The sequence below is a fragment of the Limulus polyphemus genome, unplaced genomic scaffold, assembly GCF_000517525.1.
Source record: "Limulus polyphemus unplaced genomic scaffold, Limulus_polyphemus-2.1.2 Scaffold943, whole genome shotgun sequence".
Taxonomy (NCBI): Eukaryota; Metazoa; Arthropoda; class Merostomata; order Xiphosura; family Limulidae; genus Limulus; species Limulus polyphemus.
The window spans coordinates 35,629-59,315 of record NW_013666553.1 but is presented as its reverse complement, the minus strand read 5'-3'; the positions used below and the strand labels follow the sequence as shown (position 1 = coordinate 59,315).

General features: G+C 32.7%; 1 protein-coding gene across 5 annotated transcripts in view; it reads left to right on the top strand.

Annotated features, from left to right (window-relative positions):
* LOC106461357 (ral GTPase-activating protein subunit alpha-1-like) overlaps positions 1-23,687 on the top strand; it is a 195,036-nt gene that overhangs the window by 163,034 nt on the left and 8,315 nt on the right. For all 5 annotated transcript variants that reach the window (XM_022388288.1, XM_022388289.1, XM_022388290.1 and 2 more), the window contains 9 exons: positions 716-863; positions 4,834-5,030; positions 5,373-5,554; positions 6,026-6,133; positions 9,170-9,241; positions 9,687-9,810; positions 20,156-20,314; positions 21,435-21,593; positions 23,385-23,512. In XM_022388288.1, coding sequence (XP_022243996.1) covers positions 716-863; positions 4,834-5,030; positions 5,373-5,554; positions 6,026-6,133; positions 9,170-9,241; positions 9,687-9,810; positions 20,156-20,314; positions 21,435-21,593; positions 23,385-23,512 — 1,277 coding nt within the window. The remainder of the gene's footprint in view (positions 1-715; positions 864-4,833; positions 5,031-5,372; positions 5,555-6,025; positions 6,134-9,169; positions 9,242-9,686; positions 9,811-20,155; positions 20,315-21,434; positions 21,594-23,384; positions 23,513-23,687) is intronic.

Below are 23,687 nucleotides of genomic sequence, written 5' to 3'. Positions count from 1 at the left end.
ATCATACTAGAAAGAAAAGAAGGTCAATTTAGGTTTATTTCGATTTTTTTTGGGGTGGTTATGAGGAGGTCGAATTGACTGATCCCATTTTGAGATTAGGGTAGAGAAAATAACATATAAACTATAAGGATTTAGTGAAAAAAAACGTTTGAAATGCATTTAGGAGGTTTTAGGGATTACACATAGGAAATTTGAGATTTTTAAGATGGCAAAAAGTATTTTTAATTTTAACATGAAAATTACTTTGCACATGAACTATTCAAAACAAATACTCAATATGTTCATGGACAAAACTTTATTTTATGTTATTAAAAGTACTTCACTAAGAAATATGACTTTTTGTATGTGAAAGACTTGTAATATTAACTGAAAGACTGCCAAATTTCATGAAGATATACCCAATATATAGAGAGTTATAAGTATTAAATTTATGTCAACTTTAAACGAGTACAGAAGGTCACGTGACTCGGTCCCAAGGACCGGGCCCGTGTTGAAAGAGTTAAAGCAGGTGTAGCAAAATACTTATGATTAGAATTATTATATGATTATAATAACGAAACTTTCTTGATCCTTTCATCAGCTTTGTATTTTTTGGTAATATTTTATTGTTGACCAAAAGGTTTTTTTTTTTATAAAAAATTACTTTACTGTTTAAGAGAAAATAGCATGTTAATATAAGTATGAAATTAGTTTTTCATTATCACATAACTTGCAGAATGGTCAGGGAGAGGAAAGAACGTCACAACTTACCTGTAGTAAATCTCAAGTGCGAGTGATAGTGAGAGATTTGTGTGGCAAATTTTGTTGGGATTGTTCCTTGATGTATGGGCCTGCAGACTGTGGTGCTGGTTCCTATCCCCCAGGTGGGTTTTAGAATAAATATGTAAGCCAGAGCTTCTTCTAGGCATACACTTTTAATCTTAGTGATTCTTTTGAAAATTTATTTTGATACTTTATTGTCGCGAGATTTTTAGAATAAAGATAAAACTTTTTATGAAAAAGGTGTAAAGTTAGATATATTCCTTTTCTTCTGTTTCTCTGTCCATTTTTCTGAGTTGATTAGGGAAAGCCCAATCTGACATACACATGAAGATGAAAAGTGTTTTTACATATTCTTTGTACTTTAGTTCATGTTTGAGATCATGCATATTGAATATTTCCTTGATGTTTAATTTTTGTTCAGTGACAACTCTAAGAATGTGAAGATGTTCCGTATAATTGGTAAATCACATTGTTCATGCACCAGTAGATTATTACTCAGACTGCCTGAGGTGTGTAACAGATACTGCATTTTTGATTGTTGGATGATACTTGTGAATACCAACTTGTATGAATTGGACAATTGAAGATACAGCATTTTGGATATCTTGTGCCCATGAATGTGGATGAAATTTGCAGTTCTTGAAACACAGTTTGTAGCAAGACAAGGTTATTGTTTGATTACCAACTCGTAATGCAAGATGTATGAAAGTTTGACAAAAAACAATTGTGCTGAAGTTTTAATATAAAACAAGACCATTACAGTTGGAACTAAAGCTTGCTGTTTAGGACAGATTAAGTGGTTTTGTTCATGGTTTTACCAGTGATATGGCTAGGATAGGCATTTTCATAAATGTTACTTTTTATATTTAAGTTTTTCATGTACAGTTTATACGTTCTGGATATCAGAAAGGAAACTGCATATAAAAAAGATATATATGTATATATAAGTTTATAGAATCTAAACAAGTTATGTTTTTTTTTGTGGGAACATTCAATTTTACAACCAAAATTTATATGTTTGATGAGCGTATCAAAGAAAAGAAGTTTTTGGTCATTTTGAAATTTCAAAAGTATGATAATATTTATTATTATTATTAATCAGGAAATTAAGGAATTGCAGTGCTTGTTCAAGAGACTTGAAAACAAGAAAATAATTATTTATGAATCTGAAGTAGTATGACATTTTTAGACATAAAGGGCAATTTTGCAACCATCTTGTTTCATTGTGTGACATAAAAAGTTTCTAAAGAGATATAAGGATGGAATGAGGGAATTTCCCTTTCCCAAAACCATTAACCCTGAGTTACAGATGAAAGGCCATGTCATCTTGTTTGTTGACTTGCATTCAAAATTTTAATCAAGTACTATTTCATGAATTTATGTCAGTAAGTTTGGTATCAAACTGTAGATTATAATTCATATTTTAATACCATACATTACTGAATTTGTTAATTTAAAAGTAAATATTAAAAAAATGCAGATAAACATCGATTTTTGTGTGCCATGTGGTATATTGAATGCAGCACTGGTTCAAATTAGATGTTTATGAAGTCAAAATACTAAGTCTATAATTTCGTACCAATTAGAAACTCAAATTACCAAATTTGACAAGCTAGAATATAAAATAAGAAGGTCTTATCTTTTCACATTTTGCAATTTTTATGAATGTTTTAGCATTTTTTTTTACAATTATTTCACCACTTACCCAGCTATGAAGGGATCTTAACCGAATTTGGTTTGGAGTTTTCTTGGGTACCAAAGTAGATCAATTTGGTTCATTCAATAAGGTCTTGAAGTCATTTTATTGTATTTATGAATTAGCATTTTTTACTTTCAATTTTACTTCTCTGTATCATATGATACTTCTTTGCTACAAATTGCTTCTTTTACAATTTCTTTTCACTTCTTTTTGAGAGATTACATACTTACATGTAAGATAAAATCTATAGCATCTAGTTTTCTACTATCAATAGAAAGAAAAGATTTAAATTTACTGCTTTCCTTGTGTATTCTATGTCCAATTCATAGTTTGCTATCACCGAGACTGCCTCTTCCAAGTAAGGAAAATATTTTAATGCTCATATAGCATAGTTAGAAAGTCAGTTAGAATAGTTATAGGACTTTGTTTTTTGTATGTTAATAGTTTACATTATAAATGTCATATTTAAGATAAATAAAGTACCAACAATACCCCAACCAGAAAGTATGGTTAACTTTTATTGAGATTCAAAAAGCAAAAAGAGTACAAGACTCACAGATAAATACTAAATTTCTTGTTTTTTTATCCATATTTTGTACTTAAAGGTTATAAAAGCAACTAAAATGTAAAAATTAGAAACATATTAGGTTAGATAACAAAAAGTAAGTTAAAGAAACTAAATAACAAAATACTTGATAGTGCAAGCATGTCTTACAAGCACAACATGTAATTTGAATGAGCATATTGGTAACCTGATTTTTTTTTGCAGAGAGCTTCTCTGAGTGATAATTTGCTTTAGTGCTAATCTAAGTGACAGTAAAGCAGTAAATCTAAATGACATAAGTTTTAAATTGTATTAACTTTGGCTGTAAGAATAAATAATGTGTAATTGTCTGTAACAATATGCAATCATTCTTGAAAGAAAAAAGTGTAAGTTAGATTTGTTTTTTGTTTTTTTGTGGTAATTACAGGAATGGTCAAGTTTAATGAGTCTGTATACAGTGGCCCCCCAGTGGTATGTACGTGGACTTATGATGCTAGAAATCACGGTTCAATACCTGCATTGGGCAGAGCACAGATAATCTATTGTTTAGCTTTGTGCTTAATTACAAACAACAACTGTATACAGAGTTAGGGAAGATAAAATATAAAGTTTTGCTGTAATAAAAAACTTGTCATATTTATTGAGGATGTATTTTTAATCTAAACATAAAAATCACTTTGAACTCAGACTTGTAATGTTTACTAAAAGCTTGTAAAATTTTGTGAGGATGCACTCATTACATTAAAAGTCATAGTACATATAGTTTCATGGTTAGATGATAGTTGCAAGGTTGGTCCAAATGACTCAGCCCAAATAGAGAGGATTAATGACTTGTTTGACTAACACTATAAATGCCTCACTTTGTGTACTTTCATATATTTTTACCATAAAAATCACAAACAGTTTTATTTCTGTTTTTCTAAGTCATGGGTTGATGGAGAAATTAAGTAATATTTTCCATGAGTACCCAGCTTTTGACAGAAATATTGGCAGTATGGTACACGTAAAGAAACTTTTAATTTGTACAATATGAAAATATTTAAAGTAGACTTAGAATTATTAAGAAAAAAAAATCAGTCCCTTCATTGCCTGTGTTTTTGAAAATATTTATAATACAAAAATGTCATTTGTATGCCATGTTCATCCCTTTGGCTTCAGTTTTAGGCTTGTCTGCACGAGTATTAATTATTGAAAATTTCTGTGATTCTAACAGTGTATGAGGTACAGATCACACTGCTTTGAAATTGTTGATGGCTATGATTTTACAACATACTGTGTATCTGGTAGTAGACAATACAAAATTTTTATGTAATTTTTTACATGAATTTCAGAAAATATGAGTCATTCACTATTTTAAATCTTTAACAAATGATATTGTAAGTCATTAAAATTTTATCATCCTTTTAGAATTTATAATTTAAGTAGAATTTGATGCTGTTTTATTCATTTTCTTTGACAATTTTACTCAAGGCATAAAATGATCAGGTCTGTTGTCATGCCTTCTAATTGTTACTGAAAGCTGATTTTTTATAGTTAAAACAATGTTTAGCATGTGGACGGTAATCAGCTGAAAGATATTTCTAATTTATAACACATAAAGATATCATTAGTGTCATGTTGATCACTTCGACTTAAATATGATGAAGTGAGTTTTTATATCTAGAGTAAAAGATTGTTGTGGATAACTTTAATGTTGCATGAATTATCTTGGCTTGGCTGTAAAAATATACAAAAGATGACTAAGTATATAAGTGTGATGTCTAATTGAATGAAAGTTTTAGCAAGTGGAACTTTATCTCTTTAAGCTCTTAAATTTGTATTTAATTAGAGCCAGTCTCAGGAAGTTCAAGCCAGTTTTTACTACCAGCCTCATATAGTGTTTCCTCTTCATCTTCAATGTTCTCTTCTACCCAGAGCCTGTCAGGAACAGGCAGTTCTCCTAGATCCTTCACTCTTCGACACCGATCTCCAGATAAGCTTCCAACAGTGGAGGACAGTGCTGATGACCTGGATAACTTGGATGATGTATAAGCATTTTTATTATTTTTTGTTTGAAATTTTTACACAATTTCATAGTTTCTACTGTTTTACTACCTTATAAAAAAAATACTACACACAAGTTATATTGATTCTTTCTTACTTGTTTCACATTTCTTGGATTTTCTTTTCACTGTGTGTATGAGAGAGAGAGAGAGAGAAACATATCACATAGAACTTATCACTATGTTTTGATAAATTTTCTTGTATGGAAATGATCAGAAAAAAAATATCACAGGCACTTATTTATACTTTGTTAAGAATCAATAGAAGAAAAACATTAGATAATGTAAAAAAGCTTAAAAAAATTAAACACTTTTTGTTCCATAGTTACTTCAGTTCATTGGCCATACTAGCTCTGAATGTGTTCTTCATCCTGAGCAACCTTTAAATGCACCACCAGCAACCATGGATGAATCATGTTTTGAGAGAGAAACACATACTATGAACCTAATACTGAACCAAAGAAATTATGAACTAAATCATCAGCAGAAACATGCTTCAGATAAGGGGTATGGATCTAGCAAAACTAGAATGATAAACATTTCAAATTGTTTTTATTGCTCTCGGATTCTTAGAAAAATACTTCATGTTTACTATTTTTCACATGTTATAAATTGAAGTATAGTTGTATACATTATTTATTTTCAGTAAATTTGAATATAAACTCATTATAATTTAATAATCAACTTATTTGACTTGGAAATTAAAAAAAACCTTATTTCTGATGCATTTCATAGCACTATTTTTATTGTCAGGAATAGTGTGTGGTGTTCAAAAACAATATCATACTGGCAGTAGTCGACACCATGAATTGTGTTAAGATGAAACTTAAAATTGTGTTAATGTTTTAGATATATAAAAAGCAACATATTGATATGAATATATCACTGACAGTTCAACAAATATGAAAGATAAATTTCTCTTGTAAGAACTTTGTAAGTGTCTGTAAGCTTATTAATGGTTTATTTTTTCTATATTAGTATGGTAGGAAGGAAGGTTCATCCTCCAGATATATGTGATCCTCAGTCTCCTTTTCAACATTGTCGCTTACTGTTAGATCAACTGGGGTTTACTTCTTGGGAGAAGAGGTTATTATAATTTTTTCATATTAAATGTTTCAATGTTTAAGATATGAAGGCATGCCTGCACAATTACTAAATTATGTTAAAATGAATGTATGAAATGAGTATGTTCAGTAGTGTAACATAATAGTTTGTAAAGGAATAAAACTTCAAATTCTTTTAAAGAAATAACATTCTGGACAACAGAATCACATTATGTAATAAAGTGAAGCTTGATACACAGTTGAGGTGTTTGAGGTAAAAATTGGTTTATCATAAGATTTCAAATCTACTTGTTTCCTAGCAAAATAGAAAGTAATAGCAAATTAATAACAACATTTAGTCACATGTAAATGAAACAGTTTTTTCATTATATTTGTTGCTTGTTTATGCTTCTCACTTAATTTTTTTTATTCAGTTGTTTTGAAATAGCTGGTTCCAATAAAGAAATATAATTATCTTTATGAAAATTCGTAATTTTTGTGTTTTTAAACTGAATGTACATGTATTAATTATTTTTAAGTGTAGAAGTGTATTAATTATTTTTTTAAGTGTAGAAGTGTATTAATTATTTTTTAAGTGTAGAGAAGTTCCTTACATTTAATAATACAGTCTTCAATAGAATGGGGGTCCTAATTATGTAAGTTGTCTAAAAGGAAGGTGCTGGTAGTTACAAACTGTTCAGATTTAAACAGCTACGTGTGAAGCCAAGAATTTTTTGTCTAAAACAAATATCCTAATAGTTGTGGATTGTTAAGGTTTAACTCTATCCACACTGGAGAGCAACTTTCAGATGTCAAGACCACACCTGGATTGAATAAGAATTCTAACTTCCAACTCTGTTTCAATAATTTATAATTCAAAAAGATTTTAGAATTGATATTTTCTTTTAGTAACATTTATTTTGTGTAATTCACAAAGAAAATAAAATGTTTATCTTTCATTTCTATGCAGCTCTGAGGAGTGTTTCCTCTTAACAAAACATTTGTCAATTTTGTTTTACAATTTTTCTGCCCATCCCAAAGTTTAGGTTTATATTTGCTAAAAAACTATTGTGTCTTGTTTCTAACCTGATTTTCTTACTCTGTTAATGGTTTTATTACTACGCAGTCCTTCATTGCTATTCTTTTATATGGTCTGAACAATTACTGTTGAACCTCAGCTTTGAAAATAGCTGCAGTCAACATTCAAATGAAATTAGAGAGAGCATATACATTGATTAAGAGTAAAAAAAAAATGGTTTTAACAAGAATTTATGGTTTGTCAACAAAGTGATTAGCTGAAGCTCCAATAGATGTGGGTGAGCAAAGGAAGCTAGCAGGATATTTAGGAATAAATCACAGATTTTTAAATTTTGTTATTAGTTTCTTTTGAGATTCTTTTTATATTAACTTATGTCTACTTGAAAGTTACATTTTCTTCTATGACAAGACATTAGGGAAAGTTAGGTTTAATGAGTATTGTAGGCAATGGTAAAATATTTGGATGATTGAAATTCTTATTTATTGAATGTTATTGTTAGGTTTATTGTATTCAAACATAGTACACAAATAAAGTAACATCATTTATTGAAAATAAACTATATTCATAAGGTATAAATTGATCTTGACCAAAAGTATTGCTAGCAAAAATCACAGTATGTAGCATGACAGTGTTAATAGTGATGACATTTTGAAAAATGATGTCCTCGTAAATGTTTGTCAGTTTTTGCTCTGTTTTTTCATGTTTTACTGCCAGAAGTGGTAATGGCAATTTACAGAATATAAAACATCTAAAGAAATGTGTTAATGAATATCAATAAAGTTGATATATTAAGTAAAATTTTGTTACCAACTAGGAAAAAAATAGAAATTCTAAAACAAAAGGAAGTATTTTAATGTTTGTTTGAAACAGTATTTCGCAACAAAATTTTGGAAAAACTATACATCCTAAAATATACTAGAAATAGTATATCAAATTATATGGATTTTTCTAAAGCTAAAACTAGATACTTTTTAGTGAGTTTGTACACAATTCAGTGCAGTTTGTTTAAGTATTTCCACTGTGAGAAGAGGAAAAAAATTAGGAAATAGCGGTGATACTCTTCTAGTTTGCAAAGGGTTAAAGAGTGGTTACATTTGAAGCTAAGGTCTTTTGTCTAAAGCAAATTTCCTATTTATTAATTGGGTATGAATGTAAACTGTATGGAGATAAGTTTCACTTGCCAAAATACTGTTGTTAATGTATTGCATTTTTAAAAGCTTTTTTTTTAATCACATCTTTCTGAAAATTCATATTTGTATTCTTAGTAGTTGAGATTTAATAATGTTTTATATAAAGGTAAAACTAGCAAAACTTCAGTTTATGAAAAAGAGAATTAAACTTTGAAAAGCTTAACTGATCTTTTGTTTATTAACAACATGTTATTTTTTGTGGTAGAATTAGTTTTTAAAACTTATTTTTTGTATCTGTAAAATGTTATTTGACAGTCAAATATAGTCGTCTGCATTTTGATTCCCTGTCTCATTTCTTGGACTATACAGGAAATTCCAGTCATTAATAATACTTTCAATAATCATTTCTGGCTTCCTTTTTGCATGTACTTTTCTAATTTTTTCTTCTCATTTAAAAAAATAAAATACACATTGTTCCAAGTTGTTTGAAATGAAAAAACCAGTAACAGTAGTAAGAAGACAAAGTTGATGTTGTTATTAAAAACAATTATGTAGGCATAAGAAACAGTATGTGTTTTGAATTTGTATTACTTATGTGTTTCATTGTGTTTGTCATTTACAATCTTATTGCCATTTCTGAGTTAAGAGATGCAAGGAAAATCTGAAATGTTCTTGTAAAAGGTTTAATAGCATTGCAAGTGAATCAGTAAACCTTTGACTATTTTACAATCTTTCAATTTTTATGTGTGAAACTAACAAGTCTAATATGTTTTTAAGCTCTCAGTTGAATTAATTCAATTACTTTATTTGTGTACTTTGTTAAAAACGTGCATTTAAAGATTTTGTTGTTATAAAGGTGTAAGATAAGTTATTTTATTTAGTTCTTATATTATCAATTATGTATTCTTAGACCTACATTTGACTTGCTGAAAAAGAATGAGAAGCTGTTGAGAGAGTTACGTAACTTAGACAATCAGAAGTGGTAAGTTTTTAAGCTAATTTACAATCCTGAAGTATAGATATATATATATATATATATATATGTACACATTGGTTGTGTAAAACATCTTAATGTCAGTTTTGTATGTTTTTTAAGTCATAACATGACTTTATTTGAAAACAATGTTCAATTATTCTTATAATTATTAATTACTGTTGTAACTTTTAGTGGTTTTATTTGAAAAAGCTTTTTAAAATGGTATTTTAAATTACCTGTATGACAATTTGATACTTGATAAATTCAAAGGAATATGTTATTGTTGAATTTAATTTCAGTTTTAGTAGTTTTTTTTACCTTGCTAATTCAGTTTGCATGGTGACATTTACTGTACAAATCAGATGTTACAGATAAATTACATTATAACAGCTTTTCTTTATTTTAACTTGTATTATATGGACAACAGAATAAGCTACATCTATTTCTATAGCCGTGAAACTCATAAGATTGCAGTCATATATGTAGCTGAGGGTCAAGAAGATAAGAATTCAATACTTAGGAACCAGGGAGGAAGTCAGGCATTTGAGGAATTTGTGGCTGGGTTAGGATGGGAGGTAAATGTTTAAAGAAAAAGGCAAATTAGATTAAGAACTGGACTGAAGAAATTTCATTTATTGATCATATATACTTCATAAGATCTTAAATGTCCATTTCAAATTTTGTATTTTAATCTTTAATTAAAATAAATGTGTGTATATGTGAGTGTGTTTGTGTATATACATTAAAAATTTTTTGTGAAAACTTAGTTTGGCTCTAACAAGTCTGGTGAGCACCTATCAGGTGTCGAGTGCACACCTGCATATACAATTTTAAAATATAAGTAAAAATCATAATTTCAACTTTATTTCTACAATTTTTAGCTTAGAAATTATGAAAATTAATATTTTATTATTTTGTAACATTTTTATTTAATATAATTTGCAAAGAAAAATGAAAAAATGTTCTAACTTTCATTTCTCACAGCTTCGAGAAGTCATGCCTTTAAACAACACAGTTATTGATTTGTTGCGAATTTTTATGCCCATCCCAAAGCATATTTATATATTTGCTATGAATATAATCAATGTTTTTGTATTTTTTTCACCCAATTTTTCTTCTCTGTTAGAGGCTTTATTGTTCCCTCTCTTTTGTGTTGTTGAAATGTGGTATGAATAATTGCTAATGAAGCACAGCTTTGAAAATAGCTACAGGCAAAGTTTAAGTACCATTGAATAGAGCAGGTTATAAACTATTTATGATAATGTATAGTAAATGAAATGATGCGAACAATTATTTATGATTTCATGGGACACAGGAAGTTCATGGAAATATTTAAAGACTTGGGAAAAACCAAAGATTGAAAATTTATTTACAATTTCTTTAGACATTCTTTCCTTAAAATGTTTTTTTATATTAAATTATGTCTTGTATGTAAACTACAGAAATTGTCTTTTATGATAAGAAAACAGATATTAAAGCTTAGTTAGGTTTAGTGAGTACGGTAGGCAATGTCAAAATACTCCAATGACTCAAATCCTTGTTTATTGAAATTATTGTAAAGTTTATTGTATTCAAAGAACATAGATAAGTGAAATAGCTCATTATTTATTAAAAGAATCTATATTAATTAGACATCAGTTGGTCCTGGCAAAGAATATTGTTACTTAGCCTGAGCCAATGTTAATGAGGTAAGTCAGTTTTCACCACATTTTTTATAATTTTCAGCCAGAAGTGGTGTATACTGTATGTGACAAAATAAAGTTCAAAAACAAATATGCTAATGAATATCAATCAAGTGTAACTGATTGGATTTATTTAAATTGAACTTTCTGATCAACAAGAAGGAAAATTTAAATTCTGAAATGAAAGAAAGTACAGTTGAACCTTGATATAACAAAAACCAAGAATCCCATCAAGTAATTCGTTATAACATGAGACTGGAGGTAACTGGATAGCTTTACTAGGCAATCCATGGCTTGTGATGTTGAAGGCACTTCTTCAGCAATGATGGGGAATAATAGAGCATCTTCATTTTGTTGTTTTGTTGTTCCAGTATGGAAGCAATAATGTCATCGTAAGATGGCAACTCGCAAACTTCAGTTTCATCATCTGCATCCACAAAATCCAAAAATGACATCTCAGGAAACTCTTGTCGTTGAGACAGGCATTCCCAGAAACAACCAACTTCTTTAATGGGGATCTCAACAGAAGTTTTACTGGAATTATCATTTTCAGCACTGGCATTGACCTCTCCTTCCATGCTGAGATTAGTGGTATTTTGTGCATGGGCAAATTATAGTTTACAGAAGCAGTTGGCAAAGGTCGACTCAGTAACTTTCTCCCATGATGAATGTAGCATATCGATTGCATCTTTGATGTTGATTGTTGGTAGATTTTCTCCAGAATTGAGAGTCACCAGCATTTTCTGTACAACCCCTTTTCAGTAGAAGCTCTTGAAATTTCAGATCACACCCTGGTCCATCAGCTGCAGTTTTGATGTTGTATTCAGCAGGAGAAACATGAGTTTTATTGACTTTAGGTTGTCTATGGCTGGGTGAGCTGGGCAATTGTTGATGAACATGGGAACTTTCTGATTTTCAAACTTCTCACCTTCTGTGTGTACTCAATCACTTAACAGGTAGAGAGATCACATTCTTGAAACCCAGTGGCTTCTTTGATTTCCCTATGACGAGTGATGTCAACTTTTCCAATCCATCCTATTTGCAAACAACATTATGGTGATTCTTTCTTTGCTTTTCTTTCCTCCCAAACAGACTTCATTTTGAATGTTAAAGTCTTGTAAGGCATCAAACAAAATATAACTCACTTTCATTCAGAATTAAAAATATCTCAAGGGGAATAGCTTTCGACTAATGCCTGTAATTATGTTGATGCCCAGTCATCAACCATATCATCGCATCGCTAACAGCAGCAGCTTTGCCACTCATTGATTTAAAGTTGATGCCATGTTGAGACTTGAATCTTTCTAGCCAACTATTGCTGGCTGTGAAGATGGGATGATTCAGTTTTTGTCCCAGTTCTCCAGCTTTGCTTGGAGAATGGGCCAGGTGATTGGAATATTCATCAAGAGTGCATTGGTAAACCATTTTAACAATGCTTTCTCAACATTGTCCACTGCTGAGAACCGGAAACATTGTGTTTGGTTTCAATTTTGTTGTTTTCATACATTTTCAAAATTACAGACAATGTACTGGGCTTAATGTTGAATTTTCTCCAGACATTATCATGACGAATACCTTACTTGATAGCTTTCGTTATTTGGACTTTACAGTCCAACGATGGAGCATGCTGCTTATTAGGTACACAAGTTGTTGAAATCTTAAATATAATGTATGAAGTGCTGTTTCATTGATGAAACTGCTCCAATTTATCTAAAATCATAGCACCACTATTTCATGAATTTGCTGTAGTAATTCCAAAACATACCCGTGCTGACACTTGTCCATCAAAGCATTGAAAATGCTTGCCCTAGTCTTTATATACCCCACTTGAATGCCCTTGGCAAATTCTAATTTGCAAACTTCTCCACCAACTTGAATGCGCCCTCTATCTAAGTACTGTATATAAGCACCTCATTCAGATAATGTAATCACTTTTTGCTCCAGTCTCAATTTTCCCCACTTGAATGCCCTTGGCAAATTCTAATTTTCAAACTTCTCCACCAACTTCGATGCACCCTCTATCTAGGTACTGTATATAAGTCCTAATTCAGATTATGTAATCACTTTTTCTCGACAAAGTGTTTGGCACAAGTTTCCATAAACAGAAATGTTGTGATTTTGGACACAGTTGGCATGACTACGGTTATATCTTTGCTTATATTTATAAATTAATTAACTTAAAAAACTGACGGGTATGAATTCCCGAATTTAATGTTTGTGTTACGGAGACCAACCAGATCTTTTCTTTTCCATCTTTGTTATCTGATGTTTGTTAATGGTCAGGAGAGGGGTCACTCTCAGTCGAGGCTGTCCATGATATAATCTGTTGCAAGATGGAGACATATATGCAAACCAAAGGTGTGTCTCTGTGGGCTTTTGAAGCAGCTTTTGCAAATGACTCTGGATCAGCTAGAAAGAATGTAGACTCACTTTTTTCAGCTCCTTCTTTTACCTCAACAGAGGATCCTCTTGATCAGCCACCTACAGCCCCAGGAGGAGGTATATTTAGGTTATCAACAGATGGAACCCCTTTTGGACCTGTGGGGTTCTAGATTGGAACCTGTGATCACAGTTTTCTTAGATTCGTCTTATTCTCACTACTGTCCTGAGGTATTTATCTTCGATCCAACTTTTGTCGGAAGCCTATCAACATTCCCCTCAGCAATTTGAGGACGAATTGGGGACTTTGCTGATGTCTGCTTCTGTAAGATTGTCTTCTTAATTTCTTTCTCTAGTTTGTTGTTGGGATTTACTGGATAGAGATGCCTTGTAAGAAAATGTTTACAGTCTTCTGCCCTCAGGGAGTTATGGGAAGCTCCTTTTCTCCATCCCATCTTGTTTGCTGGAGTTCCAGAAATGTTGTAATCACGACTTTATTGATTTTGTTTACATTATTCTTTATCATCATTAGCTTCTCACGTTTCTGGTGCTAATTTAGGAGTGTTGGATCGTACTGTTTCTTGACCTCCTCCTTTGGTTCCCAGGTCTATTGGTTCCCATAATAGAGTCCGTCCATATTCTCAAGGATCTTCGACTTGGACAGACCACCGACAACAGCGTCGGTGACTATCCCATGGGCATTTTCTGGACATCAGGAGTTCTTTCACCAGGGATCCATGGGTACTTCATGTTCTGGATTCAGGGTTGGTCATTCAATTTACATCACCTTCACAATTATCTGTTCAACCTTTTGTCTTTTCACCTCCAACAGATCCACGATTAGTGGAGCTTTGTTCCGGCCATAAGAGAATTCTTAATCAAAAAGGCAGTAGAGAGGATCAAACCCATTCTTTCGGATGTTATTCCCATTTATTTGTTGTACCCAATAAGACAGGAGATTGGTGTTCAATCATCGATCTGTCTCGACTCAACCAATTTTTAGATCTTCCTCACTTTATGATGGAATATTTTCTCAACCTATGATGGCACTTTGTCCCAGGGCTCTGGATGACCAAGTTCGATATTACAGATGCTTATCTCCATATTCCCATAGCGGAATCTTCCCGGAGGTTTTTCAGATTTGTGCACAAGGGTCAGGTCCTGCATTTCAGTGCTCTACCTTTTGGTCTTGCATCAACACCTTATGTTTTCTGTAGAGTGGTATGAGCTTTTCTTATCATTCTTTGGTTCTGTGCACACACCATTTTATGAATGACTGTCTCCTTCTGGCACCATCTCGTTGTTTAGCAGAACAACACTCTCAGATTCTCCTTTCAGAAGCCACAAAAGTGGGCTTTCTAATCAGACTGAAGAAATCTATTCTGTCACCGATGCAATATCTCATCCATCTCGGTGTTTTCAATACTCACTTAAGTCAAGCTAAACCAACCGTATCAGGTTACAAGCCATGGAAAGAGCCGTCAGGCTTTTTTACCTCTATCTCCTTCTCCTACTGTGTGGACATCCCTTGAATCTCTCATTCCTTTGGGACGAGCACATGTGAGGTCTCTTCAGTGGTCACTGCATGACCAGTGGATCATGCATTCAAACCTTATGGATCATCCTGTCTCATTATTCAGGAACACCTTTGTCGATTGCGAATGGTGGTTGGATCAGAACAACACTATTATTGGAGTATCCATTCCTCCACCTTGTCCCAAGATCCATTCACAGGTGCATCTCTTCAGTGATGGGGAACTACTCTTCAAAGTCCAAGTATTTGAAGAGCAGCTTAGTCTACTCTTCATATCAACGTTCTCGAACTCCTTGCAGTACACGGGGCTGTGGTTCAAGGTCTGTCTCTCTTGAGGGGAAAAGTTGTCATGATACATTCTGACAATACCACAGTGGTTTCTCAGATTTCTCATCAAGGAGGCACACATTTTTGAGAAGACCTTTGTTTTCACACCTTGGATATTCTCTACTGGGCTCATTCTCATCATATCAGTTTCTTAGCATGTCATGTTCCAGGAGTGATGAATTTAGTTGCAGACCACTTGTCTCGACCCAACCAGATTCTTCCAATGGAATGGATGGTACATCACAAGGTCTTACAGTGGATTTGCTCTCAGTTCAGGAATCCAATAATTGATGCTTTTACAACTCATTAAAATTCTCAACTGCAGTTGTTTTAGTCTCCAATACCTCATTCTCAGGCATTGGCAGTAGATGCATTCAGTCAGGACTGCACAGGTTTGCATCTGTATACTTTTCCCCCAATCGGCTATTGTTCCAGGTTCCCCATCGAGTTCTCTTAGTTGAACCATATAGACCAGCTCAAACATGGTTTCCACTTCTTTGATATCTGCAAAAATGTCCACCTCTACCTCTTCCACACTGGCAGTCTCTGTTGAGAAAACCTCGATCTGACATTCTCCACTCAGGTGTTTGGAAACTCAGTCTTCATGCTTGGAAGTAATGCGGTCCTTTGTCTGACATAAGGGTTTAACTTCTAAGGTTTCTCTGTATTTAACTATATCTCTCCACAGGCCAACCACTGCTATTTATCAATGGAAATGGAATACTTATCATCACTGATGTATTAAAAGGAATTTAAACACTGCTTCCTACTAGAGTATCTACTATATCTCGTTTTCTGACTTGGGTATTTGAGAGGAGTCTTGCTTCGTCTACAGTAGCTTTGTATAAGGCATCCTTATCCACTATTTTTTGGTATTCTAAATATCAGAAAGTTTTTTGAATCCTCAGTACTATCAGGTCTACTCAAATGTTTTCTTATTCTTCGACCCAAATGACCTTTTCAGTTACTGAAATTGGATTTTACAGTTGTTTTACATGCATTGTTTCATCCTCCCTTTGAGCCCTTAGCTTCATGTTCTTTGTTTCCCCTTTCTCTTAAATTGTATTTTTTGTTGTTGTTGGCTTGTAGACTTTGTCAGAGCTGTTTGCAATCCATGTGCATCGGACTCTTTATCATTCCACATTTGTTCTGCTTTAACCCGACAGGTCTTTTCTTCCAAAGACTCTGGCAGCTACAGAAGGGGAAAGATTTGCCAGCCATTTCTCACCTTTATAACCATTCCGATTCTGATCATTTGTTGTGTCCTATTAGGACCCTCAAATGTTATGTGGCTCGTACTAACTAATTTGGATGTATTAGGAATTGATTGTTCATTCATTGGAATACTTCTCTTTCCCGTGACTGATCTCCCATTACTCTTAACACGGTGGCTTTGTAAATTGATTCACATTGCCTATAATGGATTATCATTACGGGAGAGGAATCTTTTGCGTGTGACTTTTCACCAGATTCGTCATGTCGCTTTGTCATTAGCCACCTGGTTGAATTACCCTCTAGAAGACATTGTAGAGGCGGGTATGTGGACTACTCCTAATACCTTCCTATCTTATTACTTACATAATCTGGCAGTTTCCTCTTCTGAGGGCTTTCGACTACCCCCTGTAGCTATTTTGTCCACATCTGTTAGATTTTTAACCAGAGGTGAGTATTTTCCTCAATCATATACTCTTTTCATTTTCCAGAGTCCCTTTATTTTTCACTCGATCCCACTCTGTGGCAAGTATTGCCCAGGAAGGTATAATGACTACAGGTTTCAGCAGGCTTTGTCGAAATAGAGAGTTCCATAAGACCATCTAGACACTTACTGGATGGTATTACTTTTCATCATGGACTGCCACTCATGGACTATCATGAGTAAAGTTAAAGGGGATCCTGCCCATCCTAGCCAATCTTCAGGTTGAATAAATTGGGGTCAGTTTGCTCCAGAATGTTCAAGTATGTTCCTCCAATCTTTGAGAAGAGGGCAATGTTGGGGGCCCTCCTGCTCGGGTCCCTGGATGTTTTTCCCCAGATGTTAGTAGGAGTGGCACCAGCCTCCATGGGAGCCTACTCTTAATTCCAGTCCAATGTCAGTTTTGTGTATTGTTCATGGGCAGAGGTCCACTATCTAATCATAACTCCAAATGCAATATGGTCCTGTCCTTGGTTGAGCACAGGTTCCACGTACTCTCCATAATTGTCCACCTGGTTGGTGAGTGAGGATGAATGTTCATAATTCCAGGCCAGTTGAGTTCTGTTTTATTGGTTGAATATGGCATATACGATCCAGTCATTCACAGCCTGGGGTGTTGCTTGCCTTTTGGACTTTTTCAGGTGGAGGAGAAAGTTTGTCCACTTTGGGGTTGCTTACTTTCTCATCGTGGTTCTGGTACAGCGAAACGCATCACTCTATGGCTACGGGTTGGGATCTAATTAAAAGTATATATAATATTGCAGTCCAATAGCTCTAGCCATCAACATGGTATATAGGTACCACGACCCCTTATTCCAACCCGAAGTTGTGGAACCTCGGCTATCTGGTTGAGGCTGGCCTTTACTTACGATTACTTGTATTCTATTCCACCTTTGATATAGGAAGTGAGTTCCTGGTGAAGAACATGCCTGTTCTGGATGTAGTGCATTTCCCCCACTCTTTATATTGCATCTTTATATTGGTATACTCCTGTTCTATAAAGATGCTTTCTGTATGGTTCATACCTGCACTGGTCCCTCCACCTTCTCAGTGTGGGATTCTAGCTATAGTGTCAGCAGATGTAAGTATGTTTTGGAAGTTAACATTTTCCTAAACTGAAAATATATTTCCAATAATACTTACCTTCGCTGATATTCTTCCACCCTATCTCCCCCACTAAAAGCTGGTTTATGTCCCAAAAAAAGTGATCACATTATCTGAATGAGGTACTTATATACAGTACCTAGATAGAGGGCACATTGAAGTTGGTGGAGAAATTTGCAAATCAGAATTTACCAAGGGCATTTAAGTGGGGTATAAAAGACTGTAGCAAGCGTTTTCAGTGTTTAGATGGGCAAAGAGGGAAAACCCTGGAGATCAAGAAATAGCTATAGTGTCAGCGGAGGTAAGTATTATTGGAAATACATTTTCAGTTTAGGTAAATGTTAACTTTTGCAATAACTAATCATGCTAACCCTGCAAAACTTCCGTCGTTGAAACAACAGCTTCCTAATGGGGAGTTTCTGTTTGGCTGGTTGTATTAACAGTTTAAATGCTTATGTCTCACACCATCTCATGCCAACGTGAAAAAATTAATCTATAGTTTTCCAGCTTGTGTTGTAAAATAAATTTAAACGGTGTTTTGTGGTAAGTGACTTCATTTTAAATGATGTGTATTTACAATGGTGTCAATGGCATTACAAAAGGACTTTGTTGTATTTTTCGTCTTAAGTGTTTTTTTTTTTCATTGTAACTGGGTTTTTATTAATAAGGTTTGACTGTATTCTTAATGATTGTTCAAAACAGTATCTCTCAACAAAATTTTAGAAACTTCATAACATAAAAAACAAATGATACAAAAAATAAATCAAATGCCAAACCATTAAAAAGTATTTACCATTATGTGCTCTTTATAGATTGTTGCTTTATCTTCCAATATTCTTGTAAGCTTCCCAGAAAACGTACAACACAAATTTATTGTTTGATGTGCATTAAAAATATCTTAAAAAGTGTAAGATTAATGTATTCTTGTTTTAGCTAGCAACTATTTGTGTACAGTTAATGACTGAATAAGATAAACGATTTCATGGTATGTCTGGAAATTAATTTATAGGAACTTGCTACAGGCTGTGATGTGATTAGATAAGAGCCTGTTTTACTTTGTTCAGAAACTATGTTTAGGTTCTGATTACAATGCTTGAATTAGATATAAACATTCAATTTTACTGTTAAAGTACTAATTAACTACAGTTACTCAATTAGATAAAAGCACACTTTTCTTAGGAACTATTTAACAGCTTGTTATAGGCTATGACCTTTGCCAGTAAGAACATCAGATTTTATCTAGAAACTGTTTTGGTACATTTTTACAGACTGTGACTTGACCAGATAAATACATCATTTTTTGAATAAAACTGATTAGCCACTAGTATAGATTGTGAATTGATCAGAAAGCATTTATGTTTTATCTATAAACTTTTCTTAGGTATTTGTTACAAGTTCTGATGTAGCTAAAAACATCCATGATTGTTGGAAACTAAATAGGTTTTCTACACTTACTAGAACTTGATCACCTGAATAATTCATTTATTGTTTAGAAACATTGAGTTAGCACTTTTTGTAAGGTGTAACTTGAACAGGTACAAATATGTTGTTGGAAATTATGATATGCAGTTAGCTCTCACTTTTGTAATTGACATATCAGTTTACTTGATTGAGGAAGTACATTATACTAATATAATTATAAGCATAATATTGTTTGAATTAGACAGACCAATGTTCTGTCAAGACATGTAAGATGTTCTACCATAAATAAATAACTATTATGTTTATAAATTGTTTTTTTTTGCCTGCTTATTATGACATATCAGTTTAATATTGTGAATGGTGTACATATAGGTCGTTGTCCCTAAGGCACCTAGTTTGGTTATGTAATTCCCACTTCATTTTTTATTTTCATTGAAGCCTAACTCAAAAACTTAGTAACTACCATGATTTATCCACAGTTTGTAAGTATTTACAGTAAAATTTATTTGTAACTTTATGATTTACTTAAAAATCATTTGACTCTCCCAAATGTGAACTTTTGATCTGAGTATATTCACATATTCGTACATGGATGGACATAATAACAGGTAGATTATTAAAAAAATATACTAGTTGAAATATTAAGTAATAAGATATTTAATACGAATTGGTGCAGGCACTAGATTGAAATGAAATATTGTATAGTTGATTTCATTATAGTAAATATACTATTCAAGTAAAAAAAAAAGAGTAAGAAAAACTTGTTTTTCACCTACCAGGTAGAGCTAGAGACTCATACAGGATTTACTGGAGGATTACAGAAGAACAAGAGTACTGGAGATACAGCTCCTTATTATGCAACCTCTTTCATGGAGGTCATATTTCATGTCTCCACCCGCATGAGTACATCCTTAGAGGGAGATTCCATTACTAAAAAGGTACAGTTTTATTCTGTTATTCTTTGTGAACATTTGTAGATGATTAAAAAAGTCAGTTGTCTTAAATGTGAAATATCACTTTAAAGCTATGTTGCTTTTTTCTTGTACAAAGTTATATAATTACCACAGCATGAACCACTTTTTAGTTCTTTTAGTATTTATTCTATAGATATTTACATCAGATTTGTTGACTGACTCAAGAGAAATAAAAAATTAAGTTGAAATGTAAGTAGAAATTGTAAGATAAAACTATTGTTCTAATTGATTCTGTATTGTAATGTAAGGTTATTTGTTAAGTTCATTCTTGTATAATTTATAGCCGTGGCATAGCAGCTCACAGAATGGTTAAGAGTTTTTTGTTTTGCTTTTTTTTCAAGTACAAACTTTTAGCTTGTAGCTCGATCATCTCTTGATGAATTTGAGATCTAATTACAGTTTTGGTTTCTGGATGTCAAACCCTATCTATTGATGTATTTGATCATGCCCAAGGTCTCATAGATTGATTTACTCTAATCATGCCTTAAAGAATTACAATTTGAGGGTAGGCTGGTAGAGATCCTGATGAGTAATAAAATCAAATTGGGTGTGTGCGTGCCCCATGCTTGATATTGTTGACACACTAAAATATAGCTAATAAAAAGGAAAATAAGGGTCTTTTAGATTAACTTACTGTAATCCTGCTTAAAAGAACTTCAAGTGCTGTGGCTATTGAGGATTTCCTCTCGTTTAACTGTATTGCAAAATGCATCTAAATTGTGTGTTTACTTTCCCATCATTTTTAGTTAAAAAGTATTTCATTAATAATGCTTGTGGATGTATTCAATCTTCTAAAAGTAGCGTTTTTATAAAAAAAACATCCATAATAGTATCAACAGATTATTTTGGAAGCTCAAATATGAAATTATAATGAGGATTTTACATATAGCTAAAATGCTTATATCTAAACAGTGTTACACATATTTTTCTGTAAAGTTTTTGTATGCTGTTAGTATTACAATTTTGTTTAAATTATTAAACAAATTTATTTTATTCCAGATGTGTCCTGGGGTTTTGTAATATGGGTTTAAGCCTTGAAGAAATAAAAAACCACCAGTTATAGTTCTTACTCTGTTTTTTACAGCTGCGACATCTTGGAAATGATGAAGTCCATATTGTGTGGTCAGAACACACTAGGGATTACCGAAGAGGTATCATTGCTACTGAATTTTGTGATGTTCTGATTGTCATCTATCCTTTACATAACCAATTATACAGGATACAAATCTCCCGTAAACCAGAGGTATGCTGAAAATCTTATGTTTGTGCTTTCAGACATTTAACTAAGAATGTGAGCCTTTGAGATTAATTAGGTAAGATTTTAGTGAAATATAATTATGAAAAGGGCTACATTATTCCAATAGTTTGCATTATTAATTGTCAAATTTTTTCTTTTCTTATTGGATGTGGTAGAATTCAGTCAAAAGTATAACAATTGATTAAAGGTTTCTACATGGAAGTTGTTTATAAAGTTCATAAGGATGCTGTTACTTCTGCATATATAATGCATGCATTCCAAAGGGTAATATTACCAGATATTCTGATCTGAATCACTTTTCTGTTTATTGCATTTGTGCTCTTCTCACAGTGCAGATGTGAACATTTATTGATGAAATTACTTCATATTTTTGATGTTAACACGTGTCAGTGTTCTAAACCACTAGAAGATTGAGAAATGATGGTTGTTTAATGTAGATGTTTCATTTTCAAAAACTTAGGAATAACTTAGATGAGATGTAATTTCAGCATTTAGGGGTTTGGCTGAATCCCATAGTTTTGTGATGTAAAACAATTATGCTTATGTATTTATAGTGCAGCTACTTACATTATTTAACGTTTTCTACATAGTTTACATTCTTCTGATGAAGCAATAGCATTTTTTGGCTTGAAATAGTCGCATGCCCCTGGATCCCGATAACATCGTGTTTCGTACAGTATGTGTTGGCTTTTGATCTCGCAAATTAGAACTCTTTCAAATGTTCTGCATACAGGCCTGGATAGTAATCTTTTCAATGGGATTGACTCTGAAAACTAGAAGAATACTACAGAGGGTGTGGTCAAGAGAAACACAAGTGGCAACATCATGACAATTGTCCAGGGGTTTTGTAAATTTAGCTGATATTGTGGTCTACACAAAAATTGTGTGTAGGAAACTGCTGTTGATAACTTTGACTAACAAAAAGTGGTAGCCAACTTTTTGCATTGAACTTTGATCTTTGATGTATGTGTGAAAATTAATATTGTGGAGTGATGAATCACAGTATGCCTGTAAGAGTGATTGTTTAGTACTGACTGTGGAGGGATCTGGTGGCTGTTTTATGATTTCAGTGTGTTTATGCTGGTATTGGCTTGGTAGTATTTCTCAACAAGGGTACTTTTAACTCATGAGGTATACCTAAACAACATGACACTGCTAGCCTTCATAAATTTTTATGGAACTAGTCCTTCTGTGATCCAGCAGAACATTACCGATGATGCTGTGCATGTATTGGTATTAAGTGGCTGTTAAATTGTCCTGATATGCCACTTTAGGCTTGAAGCATAAAAACTACAGAATCTGTAGGAGCTTGAATACTGCTTTGAAGGTTGAAGGGCGGATTATTATGCATTATGTACAGTAGAGAAAAGTTGTAGGTGTTTGTCGAAGGGTGTAGGCTGTGCTCCATGCCAAAGGGGTGGGGGATCCAGTCCTCTATTAATGAACAAAGTAAATATTTGGCATGTTTTGGAAATGCTTACTTTTTCTATATTTTCATTACTCAATAAATTAATAATTTGGCCTATATGTAAGAGAACTGTATAATAGTATAGCTTTTAGACTGAAAAGTACTAACGAGAAATCAACTCTAGAACACTTAGTAGCTACTACACAATTTAAAATAATAATTCTGGCATTATAGTTTAGAGATTTTAAGTATGTTGGTACTTTGTATCATATGTGAAAGTTAAAGTAACAGAAAACTTTTATATGTACCAATACATTTTTTTTGTTGATATAATTGTATTGCACTTTTTTTTATCTTTTTTTTTTCAGGTGCCACACTTTGGACCACTTTACAGTGGTGCTATAATTGACCATAAGGTATTACCAGGCTTGGTGAGGTCAACAGCCATCAATGCCAGTCGTTCAAAACGGTCCCTCATTCCTTTATACCAAAACTTGTATCCTTTCATAATGGTGGAAATTAAGTATAGATAACCTGTTTTTTGTAACATTTTAATGAAGGCTTCTGTGGTTTAAATTGAATAACCTGATTTGTTGAATCCAATGTTCTTTTGGAGGTTCTTTGATTATGTTTGGTATATTTTATGTATAACATATTGAAATAAAACAGTG